The sequence below is a fragment of the Trachemys scripta genome, chromosome 13 (genome assembly GCF_013100865.1).
Source record: "Trachemys scripta elegans isolate TJP31775 chromosome 13, CAS_Tse_1.0, whole genome shotgun sequence".
Classification (NCBI taxonomy): Eukaryota; Metazoa; Chordata; order Testudines; family Emydidae; genus Trachemys; species Trachemys scripta.
In genome coordinates, this window is record NC_048310.1 from 9,710,310 (window position 1) to 9,732,967 (window position 22,658).

Here is a 22,658-nt window from a genome sequence, read left to right on the forward strand (position 1 = left end):
CAAGGTGAGTGGGGGGGAATCACTGGGGAAAAGCTTCCTTAAGAAATGTTTGAATCTGTGTGTGTGTGTGAGTGAGTGAGAGAGAGACAGACAAGGTGGTGAGGTAATATCTTTTATTGGACCTCTTTCCCTCAGTGAGAGAGACAAGCTTTTGAGCTCACACAGCGCTCTTCTTCAGGTCTGGGAAACTTATTTGGTGTGTCACAGCTAAATACAACATGGAACAGACTGCTTAGCATATGTAGTTAACACATATTTAAGGGACATTTCAAGGTGAAGTATATCAGTGTCAGGGGAGACAGAGGAAACCACAAAGTTGTTGGAAGACTGTGACGCTCCCAACTTGTTAAAAACTGGCATGAATTCAAGATGTTTATCTCCTAACAAAAATGTCCTGTTTAATTTTATGTAGGTTTACATCCTTTCCTTATTTGGGGAGCATTTCTGTGGTGGATTACAATCTGCTGGAGCAATACTTAACTAGTTACCCCTTTCCTGTGCCCACAAATTCTCATCTGTTGACATGGAGCGTTGTCTTGTGGTTTGAACCAGGGCAGTTGAATCAGAATTCCTGGGTTCTCTCCCTGATACTTTCATTGACTTGTTAGGTAACTCACTTAGCTCTAAATTGCTAGCTAGGTCTAACTTTGTGGAATTAAAGCACAGCCCAGAGTTTTTGGTGGTATGAAGATTAGAGCTGTGCTGGAAACAGAATTTCCCTTCCCCCAAACAAATTTTGCATTTTTGAAAAAAAAAAATCCTTCTGAATCTGAATGAAAAGTCAGATATGCAAAATTTCCCACAAGATGGTCATTAAAAAAATCAGTTTTGGAATTTTTCAAAAATGTCCAGTCCCAGTTCCCTGGCTGCATGCAACCCACTGGGTGAGCTGCTAAGGAACCATGACCCAGGATGCCCTAAAGCCTTGGAAGCCCCAGGTCTGTGGCAGCCTGCCAGGTAGGAATCCTGCCTCGGTTCTGTCTCAAGTTTTGTCAAAAGCAACACATTGTTGTGGAACGTTTCGATTTCAATGATGTGCCCTTTTCGAATGGGAAGATGTTTCATTAAAAATTTCCAACCAGCTATAGTGGAGATGCACCATCCCAATGGGATATCTAGAAGCTTTATGTCTCAGACAGGACTTCCAGGAGCCCTGGGATCACAGACATTACATCTCATTCAAAGGGTATATGCTATCTCCATTGAGCCTATCTCAAAGATTTCAGGGACAGCTCCAGGTGGAGAAGGTTGGGGCCAGTTCTTACGTCAGAGGGGTATTGTGAAATGTAATTGATTGCAGATCCTTTGGAGACCTTTAAACAGAATCTGTCTTAGAGTATTGAGCACAGTTATACTATTCTTAGCCATCTGGCTGCCTACTGAGAAGTCCTTGCCTGCTGAACTGATCTGGATGTGCTATAGGCTAAATGAAAGGAGTTCATGAATTGCTGGCATGTGGCTATTCTTATTCACCTGGGAAGACACCAGAGGATGGTGTTGGACATCTACTTTCAGATCTGTCACCCCCAGCTCTTGTTCAATGTTTGAGGGAGGGCCCTGTGCAAGGTTGATATTTAGAGCCATGGTGTCACCAGTATGTTGAAGACACTAAGCTCCATATCTGCTTTACCTCTGTTTCCTGATTTCCTAAGAATAGGTGAGGATCTGAACAAAAGCCAGCTGGCTCAGCTGAGTCCAGATAAAGCGTAGGTGGTGCTGTTTGTCAGGGAAATAAATTCTGCTCAGAGGGTGAGATATTAACTACTCCTTTGAATGCGTCTGTTGTAGTTTTTAGTCTCAGGGTCATACAAGAAGGCTCCCAGTTTCCCAGGTAGCAAAAACGTCTGGAAATATTTTCTTTCATCATCAGCTAACAAAGAGACCATTTTGTCTGATAGATCTCACCAGACACCCACATGGCTAGTCTACTGCAATCACTCACGTAGGGACCCACATGAAGGACCAATATATAGATCATGAAAGTGATCGGGAGGCTGGGGCACCTGACCTATGAGGAGAGGTTGAGGGAACTGGGCTTGTTTACTCTGCAGAAGAGAAGAGTGAGGGGAAATTTGATAGTAGCCTTCAACTACCTGAAGGGGGGTTCCAAAGGGGATGGAGCTCGGCTGTTCTCAGTGGTGGCAGATGACAGAACAAGGAGCAATGGTCTCCAGTTGCAGTGGGGGAGGTTTAGGTTGGATATTAGGAAACACTATTTCACTAGGAGGGTTGTGAAACGCTGGAATGGGTTACCTAGGGAGGTGGTGGAATCTCTATCTTTAGAGATTTGACAAAGCCCTGGCAGGGATGATTTAGTTGGGGTTGGCCCTGCTTTGAGTGGGGGATTGGACTAGATGACCTCCTGAGGTCTCTTTCAACCCTAATCTTCTATGATCATGCCAATTTCCTACTGGGTAAACAATTCATGTAATTTTGTGCAACGTGCTTGAACACAGGTTTCCTTAGGCACAGATGGCTGGCAAGTTATAATCTGCTGATTTCCATATTTCACTGATTCGTTTGGCAAAAGCAGATGGAAGGCCAAATTGTGTGTTTGTGTACATGGGTGCTACACTACTGACTTTTATGGAGTGTAATCCACTTGTACCACTGGACCATTTGGCCTGGAATTTTCATTTCCTTGACATTATATGAGTTGAGAATAACCAGTGCTGAGGAGATGGAATGGAACAGTATGACAAAAACCAGACAGCCCGACCATAGAAGTGGAGCGGTACAACTGGACAAGCATAATACCAAATTTGTAGCTTACACCCCATCATAGAATGGGCCTTCAGCTAGCATTCAGTGCTATTATCAGAAGTCAAGACCCTGAGACATAGCTCTGTCAGCCTTTCTGTGTTAATTTAGGCCTGTTTGAATCAATTATATTTCAGTACCCATATAGCTGAATAAATACAGAATGAACATGCAGTTCACTCAGAATATTCACTAGACATTTCATAGGAATTATGGAGTGGATGAAGTTTTCTCTTTCTATTGCCTTTGATTTCTACGTGTCATGCCCTTAAAAGGAAGTACCACTCCTTTCGCCATTACAATGCACAGAAAATTTGTGGCATGAAGAATCCTTGTAGAGACAGTAACATTAACAACAGGGCCCTGATACAACTTGTATTTCCTAAGTGCTGGCATAGCAACTCAGATCCTTATTATATTATATGATTATTCTTATATATCGTACCTGGGTTTTTTTTTTTAAGTAAAATAACTCTAGGAATGCTAATATTTTAAAGAGGCAGGAATCTTTTTCTCCAAAGCACACAGAAGGCAGAACCATTATAAATTAACACCCTTCTAGGCTACAGGAATGCAAAATGGCACATCAGGGGAAAGTAAGATGCCACCCTATTGCCAGTGATCTAAAGCAAAGCTGGTTACTATTAAGGCAAATAGTCTGTAGTTACATAAGGTGACAAGGAGCAGGGAATCGTGTAATACACAATTGCACCCTCTGTCAAAGAGAGCAAATTGAGTGGTGAAGGCTAACATCTGGCTCCACGGCATGCTAAGGAGGCTTCTCTGCAAACTGTGTTAATGAGGATAATGTATACATGACTCATAGCAATGACACGTTAATATTAAGAGAGTCTAATGCTATGCTTGCAAAAATGTCTCGTCACTATTTCCAGACTGGATGACTCATGGCTTTATTTAGTCTTGGCAACCAGCTTCTGCCATAGGCCAAATCCTGCCCTCAGCATGAAAAGGCATCTACACAAGACTTTCAAGTGAAGATCTCATCTAGTGAGCGATAGGCCGCATTGAATCAGGTCCTGGGCAGAGCAGAGAACTCAAGGTTTGTGTGTCTGGGGGTATCGTGTAGGGCTAGTGCGACAGATATTGCAACCCTATGCAGCAGCTTTGGGGACCACTGTATTGCATTTATGAATGGTTTATGTAAAAGAGTGTTTTATTCCATGGGGGATGGTTACCACAGCTCCTTCAGGAACTAAAAACGGGTGATTACCCCTGGGGGTAATTGCCGCAAAGCACTCTTCCACCCCCCAGCCCCCGAGGAAAGGACTTTTGGTATAAAAAGCTGAGCTTGAACTGGCATGGGGCTTTTTTCTGATCCAGCAAACACAGGCTCTTCTGTCCAAGGGGAGCCCTGGTGCTCGCAGAAGGCCTCACCAGGGCCCCAGAAACTGATGCATGACTCCTGGTATGTTTAGTGTGCAGTTAAATCTGTGCATTGTTCTTATTATGTTTTTCTCTATGATGCTTTTTCCTTCTACAGTACTTGTGTTCCCTGCTGTTGGCACTTACAGCAATTCACACCGTCATAGACCCCACACCCGCTGCCACTATAGTGTCACAGTTTCAGGGTTAACTGCACCTTTGACAGCCCCCGCTCTAATTTTTCCCATCCATGTGCAGAAGGAATTTTATGTGCACCACTATTGAGGTAATGTGCAGATGTGCGCCACCAGCAGAAACCAAAAACCTAGATATATGTCCCTTCCAGTCCTACATTTCTATGCTTCTGTGCTGTGAGCCTCACAGTGAGATCTGTTCTGCCGTAAGAGAAGCAGCACCCATTAAAATGAAAATTGCTTTGCCAATTGTCAGTGAGCCTTCCGAAGCCAAGCCTGCTACACAAATCCTCTCTCTGACCTCAGGGAAGTGTGTGCCTGGAGCCTTTGGACCTCACTGTGCCTCTTGTGTTTGTGTGAGCTGGAAAAGTCACAAAATAAACAGGAAGTTGACATAGCCCATTCAGAAGAATGTAACCTGAGTGCTCAGTGTGGGTGTGAGATGATTATACAATCAATATACATTAGCTAGATCCAACCAGTTGGACTGACAGAGGCTCCCCAGCTAAACAGACAAACCAGACTTTCTTGCTCTGCTGGGCCATGCTAAAAGCAGAATATTTCAGGACTAGCACTAGCTCTACCCCAAACACCTGCCCTGATCCTATTCCCACCTGATCTCATCCGACCCCAACGCCATTGAACCCCTTCCCCAAACACAATTTAAAAACTATTCGCTCTCCCCTCAGTGGGTAAACTGATGGTTCGTTGCTCCTACTACATTTATACTTATGGAGATGTGAGGAGAGGTGCACCCCTTGCTATACCTGTACAGCAGGAGCAGCAAATACAGTGCACCCATCCAGAGTGTGGGTGGAGGAGTGGGGGGAACGGGGTCATGGCTCTGCTGGCATCTAGAAACACCTCGGTTAGCAGCATCCAGCCCCCCCACTCCACACTGAGCTGAGACCAGCCAGTGCTGAGAGCTGGTGTCTGGGTGGCTGTGCTGGGGTGGAGATGCTGTGCCCCTTCCCCCTTCTTTAGCTCAGTCACGTAGGGGAAGGTATAATTTAGCCCTTACTCTCCTGAAACATTCTTGTTCACTCTGATGCAGAGTAGGGCATCTCTAATGGGATGGGAAGCCTCTCGTAGTTCAAGCCCATCAGCAGTGATCAAACATTTCCGAGCCGGTGGCTGGTGAGGTAAGTGAAACGAGCTGGGTGGAGTCAGTTCCCAGCAGGCAGCTGGAAACAGGGCTGGCTTTAGGAAGTGCGGGATAACTTGACCCCCCCCCCCCCAAAAAAAAAAAAAAACAAGTGAAAAACCACCTTTCATTTTCCATGTATTATTTACTTTCCATAACTATATAAATAATAACAAAATTATATATTTTACATACATTGCGTAATGTATGCAGATGCATGCTAACCCTAAAGTTCTTGATGCCCCCCCCGGGACCCCTGCCCCATCCACCCCCCTTCCCTGTCTCCTGACTGCCCCCTGCTGCCCCATCCAACCCCTCCTCTCATTCCTGATGGACCCCTGCCCCATCCAACCACTCCTTCTTTCTGTCCCCGACTGCCCCTGGACCCCCTGCCCCTGACTGCCTCCCACCGCCCAATCCAACCCCTGCTCCTTCCTGACTTCCCCCCCGGGACCCTTGCCCCCATTCAATCCCCCTGTTCCCTGCCCTCTGACCGCCCTGACCCCTATCCACCCCCCCACAACCTCCCAAACTTCCCTGCCCTCTTCCAACACCCCCTCCCTGTCCCCTTACCGCGCTGCCTGGAGTCGCTCGGCCAGGGCCGGGTCCGGGCCAGAGCCACTCGGCCGGGTCCGGGTCCACTCGGTCTGGGCAGGGTCCAGGTCCAGGGCTGGAGCCGCTCGGCTGGGGCTGGGTCCAGGGCCGGGCCTGAGCCGTGGGGCCCAAGCTAAGCTGGGCCGGAGCCGGGGCCGAGACCGGTGCCGTGGGACTGGAGCTGCTTGGCAAGGACCGGGCTGGGGGTATTTGGCCGGGGCCAGGCTGGGGTCGGGAGGCCAGGACAGAGGGAGCCGTGCACTCAGCCAGGGCTGGACTGGGCCATGCCATGCCTCCCTGGAACCCTCCTCGAGTCCCTCCCTGCCCCAGCTTACCTCCTGCCTGCTGCTTGTTTCAGGCTTCCCGCGAACATCTGATTCAAGGGAAGCAGGGGAGGGGGAGGAGAAGGGGGGCAGAGCGTTCAGGGGAGGAGGGGGAAGTGGCTGGGGGTGGGGTGGACAGCTGCGCAGGGCCCTCTAGGCACGGGGCCCCATTCAGGGGAATCGGCCTAAAGCCGGCCCTGGCTGGTAACATCGCAATAATCCACCCTGATAATTGGTGGGCACTTGCAGCAGAAAAGCCAAGGACTGACTGGGCCTTGGCACCTCAACCTTCCGGCCCCTGCAGGCATAAATGCTGGAACTCTGGGGGCTGCCACACACCCTGCCTTGAAGAGGTGTCCAGCATATACAGGGTTTACAGTTTGGTTCAATGGCTCTCCAATTGTTCCAGCACCCCTGCCTCCTCCAGGTGGTACATTGGTGAGGAGGGCAACGGTTAAGGAAAGCCCAGGCTGCTGCCAGCTATACTGTCCTACGGATAAAGGAAGCGCTTTGGTTATCCAGGCTTTTGCTCTGGCAGCTTTCACAAGAACTCAAATTCCTCGTGACATTTACTCTCTTTTAATTGAAAGAAGAGCGGCATCGGTGTTAAAAACACACACCTGAAACTAGACAGAGTTGAAAAATATACTGGATTTGTTTTTATTGAGCACCAAAGTAGGAGAACCTACGTTTCTAATCACAAGCAGCACAAAACATCAGTGATAGTATTGAATGAGTCATTGGGCCAGATTCTCCCGCAGTGGAGGTCAGAGCGACTCCACTAAAGGCACCGACTGACACCAGCTGAGACGCTGGTAGCTCATGAGCACTGTGAGCATGTAACGTTACACGAAATGTTTATTGTAGCACCAGACAAGCCTTAACATGATACCAAACACACACATTTAAAAGCTGACCGTACCCATTTCCCATTGAGCTTTTACAGTGTTGCCTTAAAACCATTTGTTTTCTGGGCAGCAGTAAGAACTCAGGAAAACGTGTCTTGCAAGATACGGTGTCGTCAAAAGCAGTATGAATGTTAATATTGGAAACGTTGCCTTCAGAGCTCCGCGCCGGCTAAGTTTGACAATTTAAAAGAACTTGAAAAGAAAAATTAATACCCTAGCACCATTAGGTAAGCTGGATTTTCTACAGCATGTAGTAAACAGCAAACGTTCAGCAGTACCTTATTTTATCAGTCTGCCATTTTTTTTTTTTTTTTTTAGATTCATTTTGCAATGATTAAATTCCTGCTCTACAGCTCCTATCCAGCAAAGTACTCAGCCATGAGCTTAACTAGCATTGCAAAGCAAAATGCCCACCTGGGGTTAAACATGAGACCGGAGCCTAGGTGTTTGATCCTGCAAGGTCCTTAAAACACATAACATTGACTGAAACAAATAGGAGTTGAGGGCACTGAGCTCTAGAGCTGATTTAAAAATAGTAAAATGTTTTGTACACATTTTTCACTGGTTTTTTGGGGGGAAGTGGGGCAGGAAGGAATTTCATTGGCAGAGACCCTGGTTGGTTTTTTTCTCCTTCCACTACCGTGTGGGACACAGGTCACTTGCTGGCTTAAACTAGAGTAAATGGTAGATTCTCTGTAACTTGAAGTCTTTAAACGATGATTTGAGGACTTCAGTAACTCAGCCAGAGGTTAAGGGTCTATTTCAGGAGTGGGTGGGGTTCTGTGGGCCTGCGATGTGCAGGAGGTCAGACTAGATGATCATGATGGTCCCTTCTGGCCTCAGTCTCTGAGTCTAACACTGGAATGAAATTTTTCAAAACCTGACAATTTTAGCTGGTCAAAAAAGAAACGCTCAGTATTTTTAACTTCCCCTTTCCCATATAGGGATTCCAAACTCTAGGGGAAGAATAAATATTTGCATATACTGTAGTACTTAAGGGAATATCAGACAGAGCACCATGGCAGACCATTTCCAGTCTCATGTTGTTAAATACATAGATCACCTTGTAGACTAAATCATAAAAAGATAGTTGTTCACTGGGGCAAATTCATCCCTGGTGTAGCTTCCACTGATTTCAATGGTGACACAACAAAGACAAATTTGTCCCATTTTCTTTAGTGAACATAATAAAGTCATTCACGCTATTCATAAACTACCAGTCAATTCATTTCCTTTTAGGTAAGAGACCTCTGAGTTCTGTTAATCTGATGTACGTGCAGTATGAAAGTCACTGATTGTATTCAGCACACATATATTAGAAAAATCAAGCAGGCTGTTTATACTTAAGGCCTGATTCTAAACCCACGTGCACCATTTTTATACCAGTATCAGAGGGGTAGCCGTGTTAGTCTGAATCTGTAAAAAGCAACATAGGGTCCTGTGGCACCTTTAAGACTAACAGAAGTATTGGGAGCATAAGCTTTCGTGGGTAAGAACCTCACTTCTTCAGATGCAAGACATCTGAAGAAGTGAGATTCTTACCCACGAAAGCTTATGCTCCCAATACTTCTGTTAGTCTTAAAGGTGCCACAGGACCCTCTATTTTATACCAGTGTCACTCCTGAGTTACTCCTACGTAAGCGAAATCAGACTCAGTCCCCTAATGTGCATTATAGTGTGTACTGTGCTGATACAGATCTGAAATGAAATTGTGGATGAGACTGGTCATCTGTTCCAGTTGTAAAGGTGCTGCTCAAACACTACAGCTGCCGTCAAAGGAATGGATTTCTCCCCCTCTTCACAGGGCTGAGTTCTAGAATAGCTGCTCTTGCACCAGGCAGGTCTTTGATCAACAACTTGCAGAGATCAGGAAGATGCTGAATAGCTGTATCTGGAGACCGAGGGCTGCAATTCGTCTGAGCCAGACAACTACCGGGTATTTCTTTCTTTAAAAGCTCCTTAAGAGTTAGGTCCCACTACATGGAAATCAAATAAAAAAAACCCGGAATGTAAATGTTTATCATCGCTGTGGTGTTTGCATAGAACACATTCTTACCCAACCATGTAACCTCAGCAATTGGCCTCACTTAGGCCTAATGAAAAGTTAACTGATTCATTTTGTCCCTGTTGTTTTAAAGTAGCCGCATCTGATTCTGAAAGATAAAGGCACCTCTGGTTTGGGACAGATTGTCTGATGATGCAAATTCTTACATATGAGCCTGACCCCAAAACCTACTGAAGTCACTGGAGGTCTTTCCACTGATTTCAGTGGGTTTTGGATCAGGCCCCGTGTGAGTAAGCATATTCATGTGAAGAATCCATGGTGCTCAGTAGTACTACTATAAAGATATTCCCATGCCTAAGTGTTTGCAAGATTGGGTTCCACTGTAGTCTCCTTCTAAACTACCGGTCTCTGCGTTTTCTCATTCAGGATCAGACGTGGCTGCCTTAGGCTTGGGCCCTTAGACGTGCAGTATAAAACATTTGGGCATTTACTATAAAAAGAATTGTATACATTGCATGGACATGAACGTTAATCTTTGGCTAACTGCTGTTTTGAAATGTTTGAGAATCCCCAAATTCCGCTGCATGGTCCTATTCTACACGAGAAAAGAAAACCCACCAAATGTCAAAGGTTTTTTCAGGAAGCCGGACAAATATTGAGAAATCAAAACCAAATGAAAAGGAACCTGAAGAGATGAACTTCACCATGAATATTTTGCAGAGATCTTCCTGCAGCACAGACCAGCCTTGGGATGGTGAATACCATTTCCTGTTTGTCAGCATATGCCTTTCAACTAAATTCACTTAGGGTACGTCTACATGGCATTGTAACTCCGGGGCTGTGGGACCTGCGCTTGTGGACTTGATGTTTCCAAGCCTGTGCTTGAGCATCCACACTGCATTGTAAACCTGGGTTTACAATTGCTGGATCCAGGTCTCACAGTCATGCTAATGTGGCCACACTGCAACATGCAGCTCTTCTGACTGGAGTCTGCGGCTTGAGCTGCATCCACACTGCAAAATGACAGGGTTTGGACTCAAGCCTCAGCAGGACTCAGGCTCTGATCCACCCCTCAAGTAGGGTCCACAGACCTGATCCAGTGGGGGTCCTGGCCTGAGTCAGACTGATTTTGTGTGTGGATGGAACGGGGGTTGGGGTTCAAAGCTGAGACTGAGCATGGGCTTACAGTGTAGTGTAGACAGACCCCTATAGTGAATTTCAACCCTGTGCAGAGGGCCAGTATAATCTGTTCATTCTCTTTGAAGCATCTGGCACTGGCCACTGTCAGAAGACAGGATACTAGGCTAGATGAACCATTGGTCTGACCCAGTATGGCCATTCTGATGGTCTCAGCACCATTAGGGCTTCAAGGACACCTAGGTGGACAATATGCCTGATGCCAGAGAGGGGTAATTTCACCCGTAAAATCTTTAAATCACTGTACATTGGGCAACTGTCATACATTTGGAGGGGATAGCTCAGTGGTTTGAGCATTGGCCTGCTAAACCCAGGGTTGAGAGCTCAATCCTTGAGGGGGCTATTTAGGGATCTGGGGCAAAAATCTGTCAGGGATGGTACTTGGTCCTGCTGCGAAGGCAGGGGACTGGACTCAATGACCTTTCAAGGTCCCTTCCACCTTTATGAGATAGGTATATCTGCATATGATTTTCACACATCCATCCCTTTATTCAGAAGCTACTTACCCAAGTTAACCTAAGTGCTTCTGCTGTTGTTTCACGTAGCCAAGTACGTTATTGGAATTACTCCCTGTAAAACAAAACTCTGCCAAATTAGGGTTTATGGCATGTCCTTTCAGTAATGAACGCTCCAGAAAGATTTCTAGCTGTATATTTTAAATGGTCTGTGTCTTATTTTCCAGTTCTTTGGTGGGGCTGTTGTAGCAGTGGTAGGTTTAAATTACACCAGTGAAGTCCCCAAATTCTGCCTTTAATTACTCCCAACACATCAGTTAGGTTGCATAGGACTAAGCGAGGAGAGATTGACCATTCCATTCTAGATCTGAGAGTTATCATGATCTAACTAAGGCCTGGTCTACACTAGGGGGGGATCGATCTAAGATACGCAACTTCTGCTACGAGAATAGCATAGCTGAAGTCAACGTATCTTAGATCAACTTACCTCCCGTCCTCACGGCGCGGGATCGACAGCTGTGGCTCCCCCGTCGACTCTGCTTCCGCCTCTCGCCCTGGTGGAGTTCCAGAGTCGACGGGGAGCACGTTCGGGGATCGATTTATCACGTCTAGGTGAGACTCGATAAATCAATCCCCGATAGATCAATCGCTACCCGCCGATCCAGCGGGTAGTGTGGATGTACCCTAAGGTTTGGAAAACCAGCAAGGAAAAAAAAAAAGGTGCAAAGTAGTGGGTAGCTTTTCCTAGCTTTTCGCCTTTCAAGAACAGGATTCCTTTCCTGATTAAATCACAAGTTAAAATGAATTTGATTGGGTGTTTCCCATTCCAGACGTGACTTCCATATCATAAACCAACCATACATTACAGCACTGTTGGCAGTCTCAGCTCTGGAGGACCTTGTGGTAGGGGCCTCACATGTCTGCCCTGAGATGCACTGGCAAAGGTGTGCTGAAAAGCTTCCGAGGAACGTCTCCCCACTATGCCATTTCATAAGCAGCAAATTCCTCGTAACCAATTGGACCAGTGTAAAGCCCAGCAATACCAAAGACCCACACATGGTGTCTTACCAAAATATTCCTTGTAATATTTATGCCTTAGATTGCGTCCATCTGCAAAACAAGAAGATACATTATGATCAGGCTTGGCAGAATTGGATTTTTTAAAATAATTTCGACAGATGAGATCCATGTTTATTTTTAAGCATTTTTCTCTATTTGTATTGATTTTAAATTTTTTACAGTTGTGCAAAATTATGTTTTTTAAGCAATTTTGTTGGCTATTTTCATCAATTTAAATTTTCACAGTCGCTGGAAACTAGGGTGTGTGTGGGGGGGGTCAGACAATAATTATTAATGACAGTAGGAGTTGAAAAGGATAAAACTTGATAACCATTAACACAAAGTGTCAACATCGCATGTCAAAATATATAAGGTAAATATCTTTAAAGCAAACTCTGATAAGTTCACAAGCAGCACTTTTCTTACTTCGCCGATCTATAAATTTAGAATATTATTGACGGAAGTATTTTTCATCAGTTTTTGGGTGTATGGTGAAATGGACATTTACTGATAAAAATTGAATCCGTCCAAGCCTAGTTATGATAACATATCCAACCAGGCTTCGCTCTTAACTGCTTCCTTTGGATTAAATCCTGGCCCCTGTGCATAGCCTGAAAACTCTACAGGGAACTAGGGGGACCAAGATTCCTACCCTCAACATTTGGGTAGGGAACAGAGCATGCATCTCGCCTTCCCATGGCTGCACCTGTGTTGTCTGGGTATCCGTAGGCTGCTATGCAGCTCCTACCAGTACATTTCGACCAGTGGATCCATGCAGTCACATCCTCCTCCTAAATACTCTGACCATTAAAAGTAGTCATGATCTAAGGAACCAGTCTTTCTTACACAGAAAGCATTTATTAAAGAAAACAGCTAGAATTTGAGACAATCTAACAGGCTTCTGCACAGTTCAGTTCCAGCTTCATCTCCTTTGTTTACCAGGGACCATACTGTGTCTGAAACTTTTACAGCTCAAAGAGACATCTAATGCACGAACACCATAAACACAGGTACATATCATTACATTAGTGACTCGAGCAGTGCTTCTCAAAGTCGATCCACCACTTGTTCAGGGAAAGCCCCTGGTGGTCCGGGCCGGTTTGTTTACCTGCCACGTCCGCAGATTCGGCTGATCACGGCTCCCACTGGCCGCAGTTCCCCGCTCCAGGCCAATGGGGGCTGTGGGAAGCTGCGGCCAGTATGTCCCTCGGCCCGCACCGCTTCCCTCAGCCCCCATTGGCCTGGAGCAGCGAACCGCGGCCAGTGGGAGCCGAGATCGGCCAAACCTGCAGATGCGGCAGGTAAACAAGCCGGCCCGGCCCACCAGGGGCTTTCCCTGAACAAGTGGCGGACCGGCTTTGAGAAGAACTGGACTAGAGGACATTAAAAAAAACCAAACAAAAGACACAAGAAAGGCAAAGGAAGTTGAACTTCTTAAGCCTTTAGTCTTTATTACCAGAAAAAAACAACAACAAAAGAGGGCTCTGGTTTGATACTTCTACTGGATTTTATTGTGGTTAAGTAGGAAAAGGGGCTGCTGATGTTTTTGGCCTGTGATGAGTTGCAACAGAGTATATAGTCTATTAATCTTCCACAGAAGCTGCACACTCTTGTACAGGTTGAAAACAGTCTCAGAAAACACATCGGCATGTGTGAGCTCCCTTATTGGCAAACAGTCCAGTGGAGGAAAAAAAAGAGATGATCTCTGTGACTCAGACAACAACAGAAACTATGGTCAGATGACAGAAAACAATTTCCATCTTGATTTTTCTACTGTCGTTTAAGAACTTTACTGTTTGATATTTAAATAGAAGGAGCTGAGGTTTACTATTGTCTGTAGAGGGGAAGCAATGCTTTCCTGTCCCAGCCAAAATGCAAACGCACAGACATTGATAAAATACATTTACAGGGCCTATTCCTCAGCTTGTCAATTGCCCTAGCTCTATTGATGTCAAGTAAATTAAAGAGTTCAGTGGAGCAGGACCAGCTCCAGGTTTTCTGCTGCCCCAAGTGACAAAAAATAATAATAAAAAAAAAATGCCGCGGCAACACGATCGCGCTGCTCCACTCTTCGGTGGCAATTCGGCGGCAGCTCCTTCACTCCGAGAGGGACTGAGGGACCCGCCGCCGAATTGCCGCCGAAGACCCAGAGGTGCCGCCCCTTGGTATTGGCTGCCCCAAGCACCTGCTTCTTTAGCTGGTGCCTGAAGCCAGCCCTGCAGTGGAGCTATGCTGAGAATTTGGCTTACAGTCCAGAATGTCATGTCCTGCAAACATGGAGAAAAGTGAATTGCTGCTAGGATTTATTTAGGGGCTGATCCTGAATGATGCCGAACACTCAACTCCCTTTGGCTTCCATGGGGATTGAGGTCAGTCAGCACCTTTCCAGAAGCCCTGAAAGACCATGAACATGAGCTATTTGTATTGATTTTCAAAGGCAGCAGTTTAATTTTCTCTTGTAATTTAAGGCGTTTCACATAGACAGCTTTTAACTGTTCAGTGGTTCCTCCAATTAAATGGTTTCCTATCCTGCATCCTCGTGGTGCCTTATCCTTGAGTATCATACTAGTATGATCAAAAGAACACACAGTAAAGACTAGTCACAAAAACATATGCTCCAGCGTCTGCCCCCAGTTACATCATGGCAACCTACTGTTCTCTCTGTGGGGTGACTAATGTATAACTAGGCCCAGATGTTAGCCCCCCATGTTTATACAGGGTGTTCATCTCACGCTGAACTCCCCCACTCCCTCACCCCCCTGAATTTAGCTCACATATTTGGTCTTATGGCATTTTCTTTTAAGAGCAACGACTTGGTTGCCAGCACCACGTGCATGCGAGACTTGGGTTCTAAAGCATCCACTCGACTGAGACAGCAGGGAATGGAGAGGCTGCAAGGGGGGATGATGTTCACTCAATGCAGCAGGAACATTTCCTTTGTCATATGGAAGTGTGATGGAGCCAGGGTGGAAAGATCAGATACATCGCCAAAGAAACCCGGGATTAAAAGAGGGAGGACGTGAAAACCCAGGAACTCTACTTAGCTTGACCTGACATTTTGAGCTGTTATCTGCCTCAGGGCAGGTGACAGACCTCTCAGCATAGCCCCTAAGTTGGATAGAGCAAGCGAGGATGGATGTTTTTGAATGCACTGACCGGGATTTCCACGTAGCTTGATGCACTGACCCCTGTTGGGGATTCCTTCGGCTGTGTTGCCAGGATTGATGATGTGGCATTCATATCCTGTAGGGCAATGCAGAGGCTCGTCCCCATCCTCAGTGGTGCTGCAGGCCTCCGCTGGAAAACAAGCCTGTGTGTCAGAAACCTAGATCTGAGTACGCTGGGCGAACCGAAGAAGGATAATCCTGCTGTGTTCTTCGGTAGCCCCTCCCAGACCAAGAGCTCAAAGTGTTTGACAAACAATCATACATGTCATGGTCAAAGACACCCACGCATTGATTTTAGTTTACAGACTCAAGCCTGAGGACAGTTTATTGACATACATACCAGTGCACTGGGGTGCAGTCCGAAGACTGACACCCCTCGCAGCAGCTCGCAGGCAGCTTTATTCCGTCAAACCGCAAGCACAGTGGAAAAATCATACGTCATGGAAAAATTAAAGTTGGGGCCTGCCCCCCTATTCCCGGTACCTTCCTTATTATTTTATGAGAACTGGATGCCTATTAGATAAGGGGTTACTTGGTTTTTTTCTGATATGGTTGTTACTTGGCACCAATTTAGGGGTATTTTTCGTCAGGGTACATATTATTTTCCGGGGCTTTACGGTTATGGGCACAAGGGAGTTAACATAGGACGCTCAAAGAGGGTATATGATTGGCTGAGTTTGCAGATAGCTGGAACAACAGGAAGAGTTGCATTTAGTCAGAGCTAGGAACAGAACCTGGGACTTTTAACGCCTGTTTCTGTACTTTAACCACAAGACCACCCCACACTTTCTTGCTTTCATTTGTTGGAATTTTAATTTCAGGAGAATCTCCTATAATGCTCATGCCTTGATTGAGGGTACTCACTTCTGGAGCACTTCTTGCTAACTGCTCCATTCAGCAGTGATCAAATAAAAATAAGAGTCAACAATAAATACGGGGGGAGGAGAGTATGTTTTACTGACACTTGTACAACCCTAGTGAAGTCAGTGGAGTTGAAGGCAGACTTTTCTCATTAGGAATTGCCAGTCTGGATCAGAGCTGGCATCCATATAGCCTGTCTCTGATAGTGACCAGCCACAGATATTTCAGAGGAAGGTGGAAGGACCCCCACAGTAGACAGAAGTGGGATAATCTGCCCCATTTCTTAGGTCTCATCCTGGTCTCTAATAAGCCTTGAAGCAAGACTGTCCGAGTACTTTAGAACCATTGATTAATTAAACAAACCTGCGAGGCAGATCATTTTATGCTCACTTTATACATCTAGAAATTGAGACAATGAGGTGAAAGGCCTGATTTTCAGACTTCAGGCCTGCGCTTACTTTAGGAACCTACATTCTGCATGCTTAGCTGTGCATGCATGCGAAACACACACGGAACTGCATGAACAACATCTGGAATCTGAAAATCAGGTCCCAAGAGACTGGCTTAAGGCCACCAAGGGTGTCAGTGTCAGGGTTGGGAATGACAATTCTCAGGTTCCTACTTTCTAGGCCTGTGATCAGATCCCATCTCCCTCAACTGAGGTGGGATTGCATGGCTCAGAGAATTGGTAATGGGATGTGATTTCATCTTTATTTAAGAGGTGACATGACCATGATCTGTAAGTACCTACACAGGGAAAATATTTCTGATAATAGAGGGGTCTTTAATTTAGAAGACCAAGCCTAACAAAATCGAGTTGCTGGAAGCTGATACTATACAAATGATATAAAGATAATAGCATCTAGCTCTTACATAGAGCTTTTCATCAGTAGATCTCAAAGCACTTTACAAAGGAGGTCAGTATCATTATCCCCATTTTACAGATGGGGAAACTGAGGCACAGATCAGGGGCATGACTTGCTCAAGGGCTTGATGCAGGAATTTACTGAGTGAAATCCTCTGGCCTGTGTTATAGAGGAGATCAGGCTAGAACGTTACAATAGTCCCTCCTGGCCTTGAAATTTATTAATCTAAAACTCGTTGTTTGAATAAAGTGCATCTCAAGCATCAGTTGGAAAACAGTGCAATGTACTGTGTTAGTCCAATATATATATATTAAACAGTGTTGGAGAAATGAATTATATATAGAGTAGAAAAATATAAAGGAATTTTTGCTTTTCTGTGTGTCCCTGCTGATGCAACATTTCAGAGCTTAATTATAACAGCTTCAGGGTTATGTAAACCATGAAACCTAGTTTGTGTGTCTTGCTTTGTAAAGCCTTATCTATGTAAATAGCAGGGTGAAACAGATCGTCATGAGGGAATTGTTAACTTCAGGTGCCCCGCAAGAGAAGCTAACAAGCAAAAACCCAAGGTCACAAAAACAAATCAGTAAGATAAAACTAGATGGAGCCAGTAAAATTAACAGCAGTGAATATAAAGGAGATCAGTATAGAAGTAGACAAAAAAAAGTTTTAACAGGGTAAGCAGAAATGTATTAGTTTAGGTTAGTTATGATTTAGGCATAAAAATGTTTAGTCGGGTTTAGAATGGGTAGGTACACAGATGAGGTAACTGAGTCTGAGTAAAGTCATGGAACAGGGTATAAAAGACAGTGGTAGACAACAAGAGAGTGAAGAAGACACAGCAGAAGAACATAGCAGAGGCCAGAGATTTGCAAAAGAAGTCACCTTGCCCCTTCTTCTTTGCATATACACAATGTTCCTCAGGTAGCACATGACCAGAATTCATCACTGGTTGGATCATTAGCTTCCAAGGCCCAGGCTGGGTACTGTTGGGTAGTGTGCCAGGAGAGGTAACCTGATCAATTACTTTCCTGGGCTTATCTGTTTTTGCATGTATATGCAGCATAGTTGTAGCTGTGTCAGTCCCAGAATGTTAGAGACACAAGGGGAATCATGTAATATCTTTTATTGGACCGACTTCTGTAGGTGAGAGAGGCAAAATAAGATAAGAGCTCTGTGTAGCTTGAAAGCTTGTCTCTCTCACTAACAGAAGTTGAGCCAGTAAAAGATATTACCTCCCCCATGTCATTCATAGATGGCAACAGCATTGTCTTAAAATGTACAAAATAAAGGCTACATGAAACTATGTAAGCCAGAATGGGAGTGGATCGCGTTTGTCACCAAATACATCACACAAACTAATCTCGCCATTGAGTCATGTAAATCAGTTCTATGTAGTTGGGAAGGAAATGGCTCTCCCTTATTCACCCGTCCATCTAACCCAAACACCCACGCATACAGAATGACATGCAATATTGTATTGTCAGGTTATACTATCATGTCACACCCGACTCTGAGGGCAAAATCTTCTTCTACAAGTTGCATTGGGTATATTCTTTGCTCATCCTGTTCACGTCACTTTCCCTGACATTAATCACATTTTCTAATACACTAATGAGCACTGGTTATGCATCTGCATGGCAGATAGAAGAGGAGAATTTTTCCCCTACTAAGGAGGCTTTCAGCAGAGCTGTATATTAAAAACAAATCTTTTGCTTTAGATTTGAAATACTGTTCACTTCATAGGCCCTGGGGTCACCTTTCCACATGGGGTACAATCACAAATCGGTTATTATTTGGCCTTTTGCACTGTACATCCGTATCTCATTTAATGGACAATGAGTTTACAGGATGTGTTCTTTCCACGGTAACACTGAGTCTGCAAAGTTGATTAAGTGGTGTTTCAGAGGAGCCTGAGGCTCTGAACTGAAACCACAGTACTTACTATTCTCCCTCAAAAAAGGGCTGATTTATTGGCATTGAACTGCTACTGAGTTGTATATTATTTTCCAAATCAGTGTCCTTCGTCCTGCAGAATTCAACAACCCACAATGCCCAGGTGATTAAAATGCCAAGTTGCTCTCACGGTACCTTGTAAAACTTCCTCTGGTCCATCTAACAACCAACCGTTTCCTCCAAGCCAACGTGGTTTCGGCTGCACCAACCAGTCTAAAACTATTAAAAAATCCACATTGTTAAGGATGAGCAGTGACAGGGCACACAAATATTTTCATGCCACTGATTTTCTCCAGTCCCTGATGATAAGGCAGGTGGAGTTCTTCAGGGAGGGTTTTGCTGTGTGTGTTTCAGTGACGTATTTACACTCACAGTCATTCAAAATGTCCCAGCTGCAGCCTGATTGCAGCAGTCATATCAAGGACCCCTGCAACGTGGCGGCACAAAGGATCTAAACCTGCAAAATGCTGAGCAACCTTTGAGACCCTGATCCAAAATCCATTGAAGTTAACGGAAGGACTCTCATTGACTTCCGTTGGCTTTGGATCGAGCCATGACTCAGCACCTTGCAAGATCTAGCCCAAAGTGGATAGGGTGTCATTGAGTGCTGCTAAAAGTCAGAGCAAATACCCCCCCCCCCCGAGCACGCTCAGAAGCTTCTTTCTTGCTCTCTGTATAACCCAAGAGAAGTCATAGTTCAATGAGAATGATGTCCGTGCCAAGTTTCAAGCCATTTTTACTGTATTCTTGGCTATGTCTAAACTTATGTCGGAGTGTAGAGTACAGGCATTATATGTGCCACTACCCACTGCATGGCAGACAGGCTGTGTCCATACTTGTCACCGCAGTGTGTAGCTCAACATGGCAACGAATGTCTCTGGCAGCTGGGAGGCAATGGGAACGGTTCTGGCAGGGAGGAGGCAGTGGGGAGCTGACGGAGCCTTTCACCACTGCCAGAGCCTTTCACTGCAGAGGGGAAAGGCTCCGGCAGCAAGATACTATACTGCTAAAAATAGCAACGTAGGCATGGTAGGTACTGCTTGGGTAAGTAGACAGCCATGTAGGGTACGTACCCCGGGGGTTCAGGCATGCAGGGCACTTACTCTACTCTACTTACCTAAGCCGTGCCTCACCATCTACGCTGCTGTTTATACCTGTACTAACTGGGCGTGCAGCATCTGTAACGCTGCAGTAAGTGTAGACCACCCGTCTCTTTAAAAATATGGTGTTAGAATTATTTCACAGTTGGAAAAGAAGATCTCTTTGAACTCTCCCTTAACTTGGAAACAGAAGAAAGGATTTTGCTCAAACTTTTCAAATAAATTCATCTACAGGCAGAGACTAAATACATTGCAACATTAAGAGTATCCACTAGAATAAAAAGAAAAATGACTGTCCTGAAGCTAGCTCTCAACAATAATCAAAATCTCTGACTTTGGCAAGTAGCTGGTTAAAGCAGTTTGGTCTTTCCTATAAAAAGGTGACCAGCAGAACTGGTCGAAAAATGCAGAAAACCTTTTCCAAACACTTTTTGTCATCATTTTGAATTTTGGAAAAGTTCCCAACTGCTTGAAGACCAGCAAAAAAATGTTCTCAGGTTTTTTTTTTCAAAGTTTTCACTTACATTTTGAAAATTCAAAAATTGTCCACTCTCTCGCATTACCAGCCATGTGGCCATGAACTTGGGCTAACGTATAATACAGTGAAAATAACTGATCTCGTGATTTCTGCCATTCAAGTTGGTGGAAATCTTGCAAGATCAACAGATCGTGTGTAACTTCCTCTCTCGTGAGCCAAAAATCACACCAGGGCGGCTTTCAGCTATTCACCGCCACGGTACCAAAGCTTAGTTCTTCATTCAGGCTCAAACCCCAAGTCCTATTTTAGACCCAATATAGATGGGGATATACCCCCGTTTTACAGCCTACCATTGTTACTGTAGCTGTTTCTGTTTGTATCTGGGCAACACTGTGGACATTTCTTTCTGAAGCAGTTTGATCTCACAGCCCACTATACCTGGAGGTGGCTGTACTGATTCTAAGCAGGCATAGATGCACCCATTGTAACAACAACGCTTGTGTCTTTCACATTCGGAATCTGAACGGCAGCTGGGCACCTCACATGCTCGCTCTGGTAAAGTCTGCGGGGGTGGGGGGCAGCGGTCATTCTTCTGGTAGTGGGCGCTGTGAGAATGAAGAGGGTACTCATAATCCTTGCCAAAAAAATAAAAAAAGAGAAAACACAGATTTGGCATAAGGGAGAACATTTGGTCAACACCAAACATATTGCAAACTGAAATAGCTGGAGTGAGCATTAAGAAGCGACTGACTTCAAGTATTCATCGAGGAAGTGACCCCACCACCCTGTGCCTCAGTTTCCCCACCTGTAAAGTGAAGATTCTAATCTGTCGCTACCTTAGCAAAGTGTTTGGAGATCAGCTGATGAAATGTGTTACCCAAGTACTACTATTTATTACATTGTTTTAATGATGTGGAAGCGTTCAGGAGTCTAATTTTTAAATCCCTAAAATGTCCATTACACTTGTCTGAGAGAGTAAGAGAGAAAGGCAGTAGGCACTTCAGTAACTGGTGCCTTAAAAATATTCTAGCGAGAAAGAGAGATCAGTTGAAATGAAGATGATGATATAGAGGTCTTATTGTTCCTGTGTTTCATAATCATTCTGTGTTTGTTGTGATTAATTCCAGCAGCCTTTTACTAATTTAAAACCTTCCTGTAAAGCGAGATTAGTAACTGAAGGCCTTGAAAAGAAGCTTAATCTTTCTTTCATGCATTTGGTGCCTAATCTGTTCCCTTTCTGGACAATATCTTATGCCTCACCTGTAGTATCAGAGTTCTGAATGTTCTGCTTTTCCCCTCCTCTGACCTTTTAAATTAGTTTACCTCAGGGGGGCTATAGGAGTTTTCAGGCATGCTCACCATGGGATTAGATATTTTTGGTTGGAAGACTATGTTATCAAACACATGATCTGGCTAGGTGACAGCACCGTTGGAGGAAGACTGGGATGTTCTGCAGGTCTGAAAATCTGTCTGCCTGTGGATTAAGCAGCCTAAATATAGTCTCTTATTTTTGAAAATCCCGGGCAAGATTCATGATTTGGGATGCCATAGTTTAGGCCTGTCCAACATAAGGCACCTTTAAGGGGCCTTTTTTTTTTTTTTCAGAGTGCAGGTGCTCAGTGTTGTTTGAAAATCAGGCCTCTTAATCACCAGTTATTTTTGAAAGTTATGCCTACGCTTGGCCTTAAGTTTTTATTTTTTAATTTCCAGACTTGTATAACACTCAGGACTTGGGATTCCCTGTGTCTGAAATGTCCAGCTTTGTACCAGAAGCTGCAGAGGACATATGCCCATTTAATACTGTGCCAAGTCAAACTGTATTTGGCTACGGGGAAAATACAGCCTATTCTTAATCACACACAAACGATGAGGAAAACTCTCAAGTAGAAATAGCAGAGCGTGGCACTTTCCCTGACAAGCATAAGCAGCAGCTTACAAAGTCACATGATTCACACAGATGGCATTTGGACGAGGAGTCAACTCCCTGCGTTCCACAGAAATTGACAAGCCACTCAAGCTCGATTCCTACTCACCATGGGCCAAACCCCTTGTCCCTGCACTCAGACATGCTGTGTGAGGTGGGGGAGTTCTGTGGGAAAGGGGGAGGAACCAATTTCCCCACCTCAGGCGCTCTGCAGACACTACTGCTGCCTCAGTTTCCACCTGCCCTGGTGGGCAGGGCTGTGTAGGTGGATCAGCCCCATCCAC

At 45.0% G+C, this 22,658-nt stretch overlaps 1 protein-coding gene across 1 annotated transcript; it reads right to left on the reverse strand.

Annotated features, from left to right (window-relative positions):
- Positions 1-8,916: 8,916 nt before the first annotated feature.
- WFDC1 (WAP four-disulfide core domain 1) lies at positions 8,917-21,130 on the reverse strand. Its single transcript, XM_034788724.1, has 6 exons — positions 20,889-21,130; positions 19,008-19,091; positions 15,179-15,319; positions 12,032-12,073; positions 11,015-11,078; positions 8,917-9,282 (listed from the first exon to the last, which is right to left on the reverse strand). The coding sequence occupies exons 1-5, from the start codon at positions 21,124-21,126 to the stop codon at positions 11,020-11,022; spliced, it is 564 nt and encodes a 187-aa protein (XP_034644615.1). The 5' UTR covers positions 21,127-21,130; the 3' UTR covers positions 8,917-9,282; positions 11,015-11,019.
- Between the last annotated feature and the right edge of the window lie 1,528 nt (positions 21,131-22,658).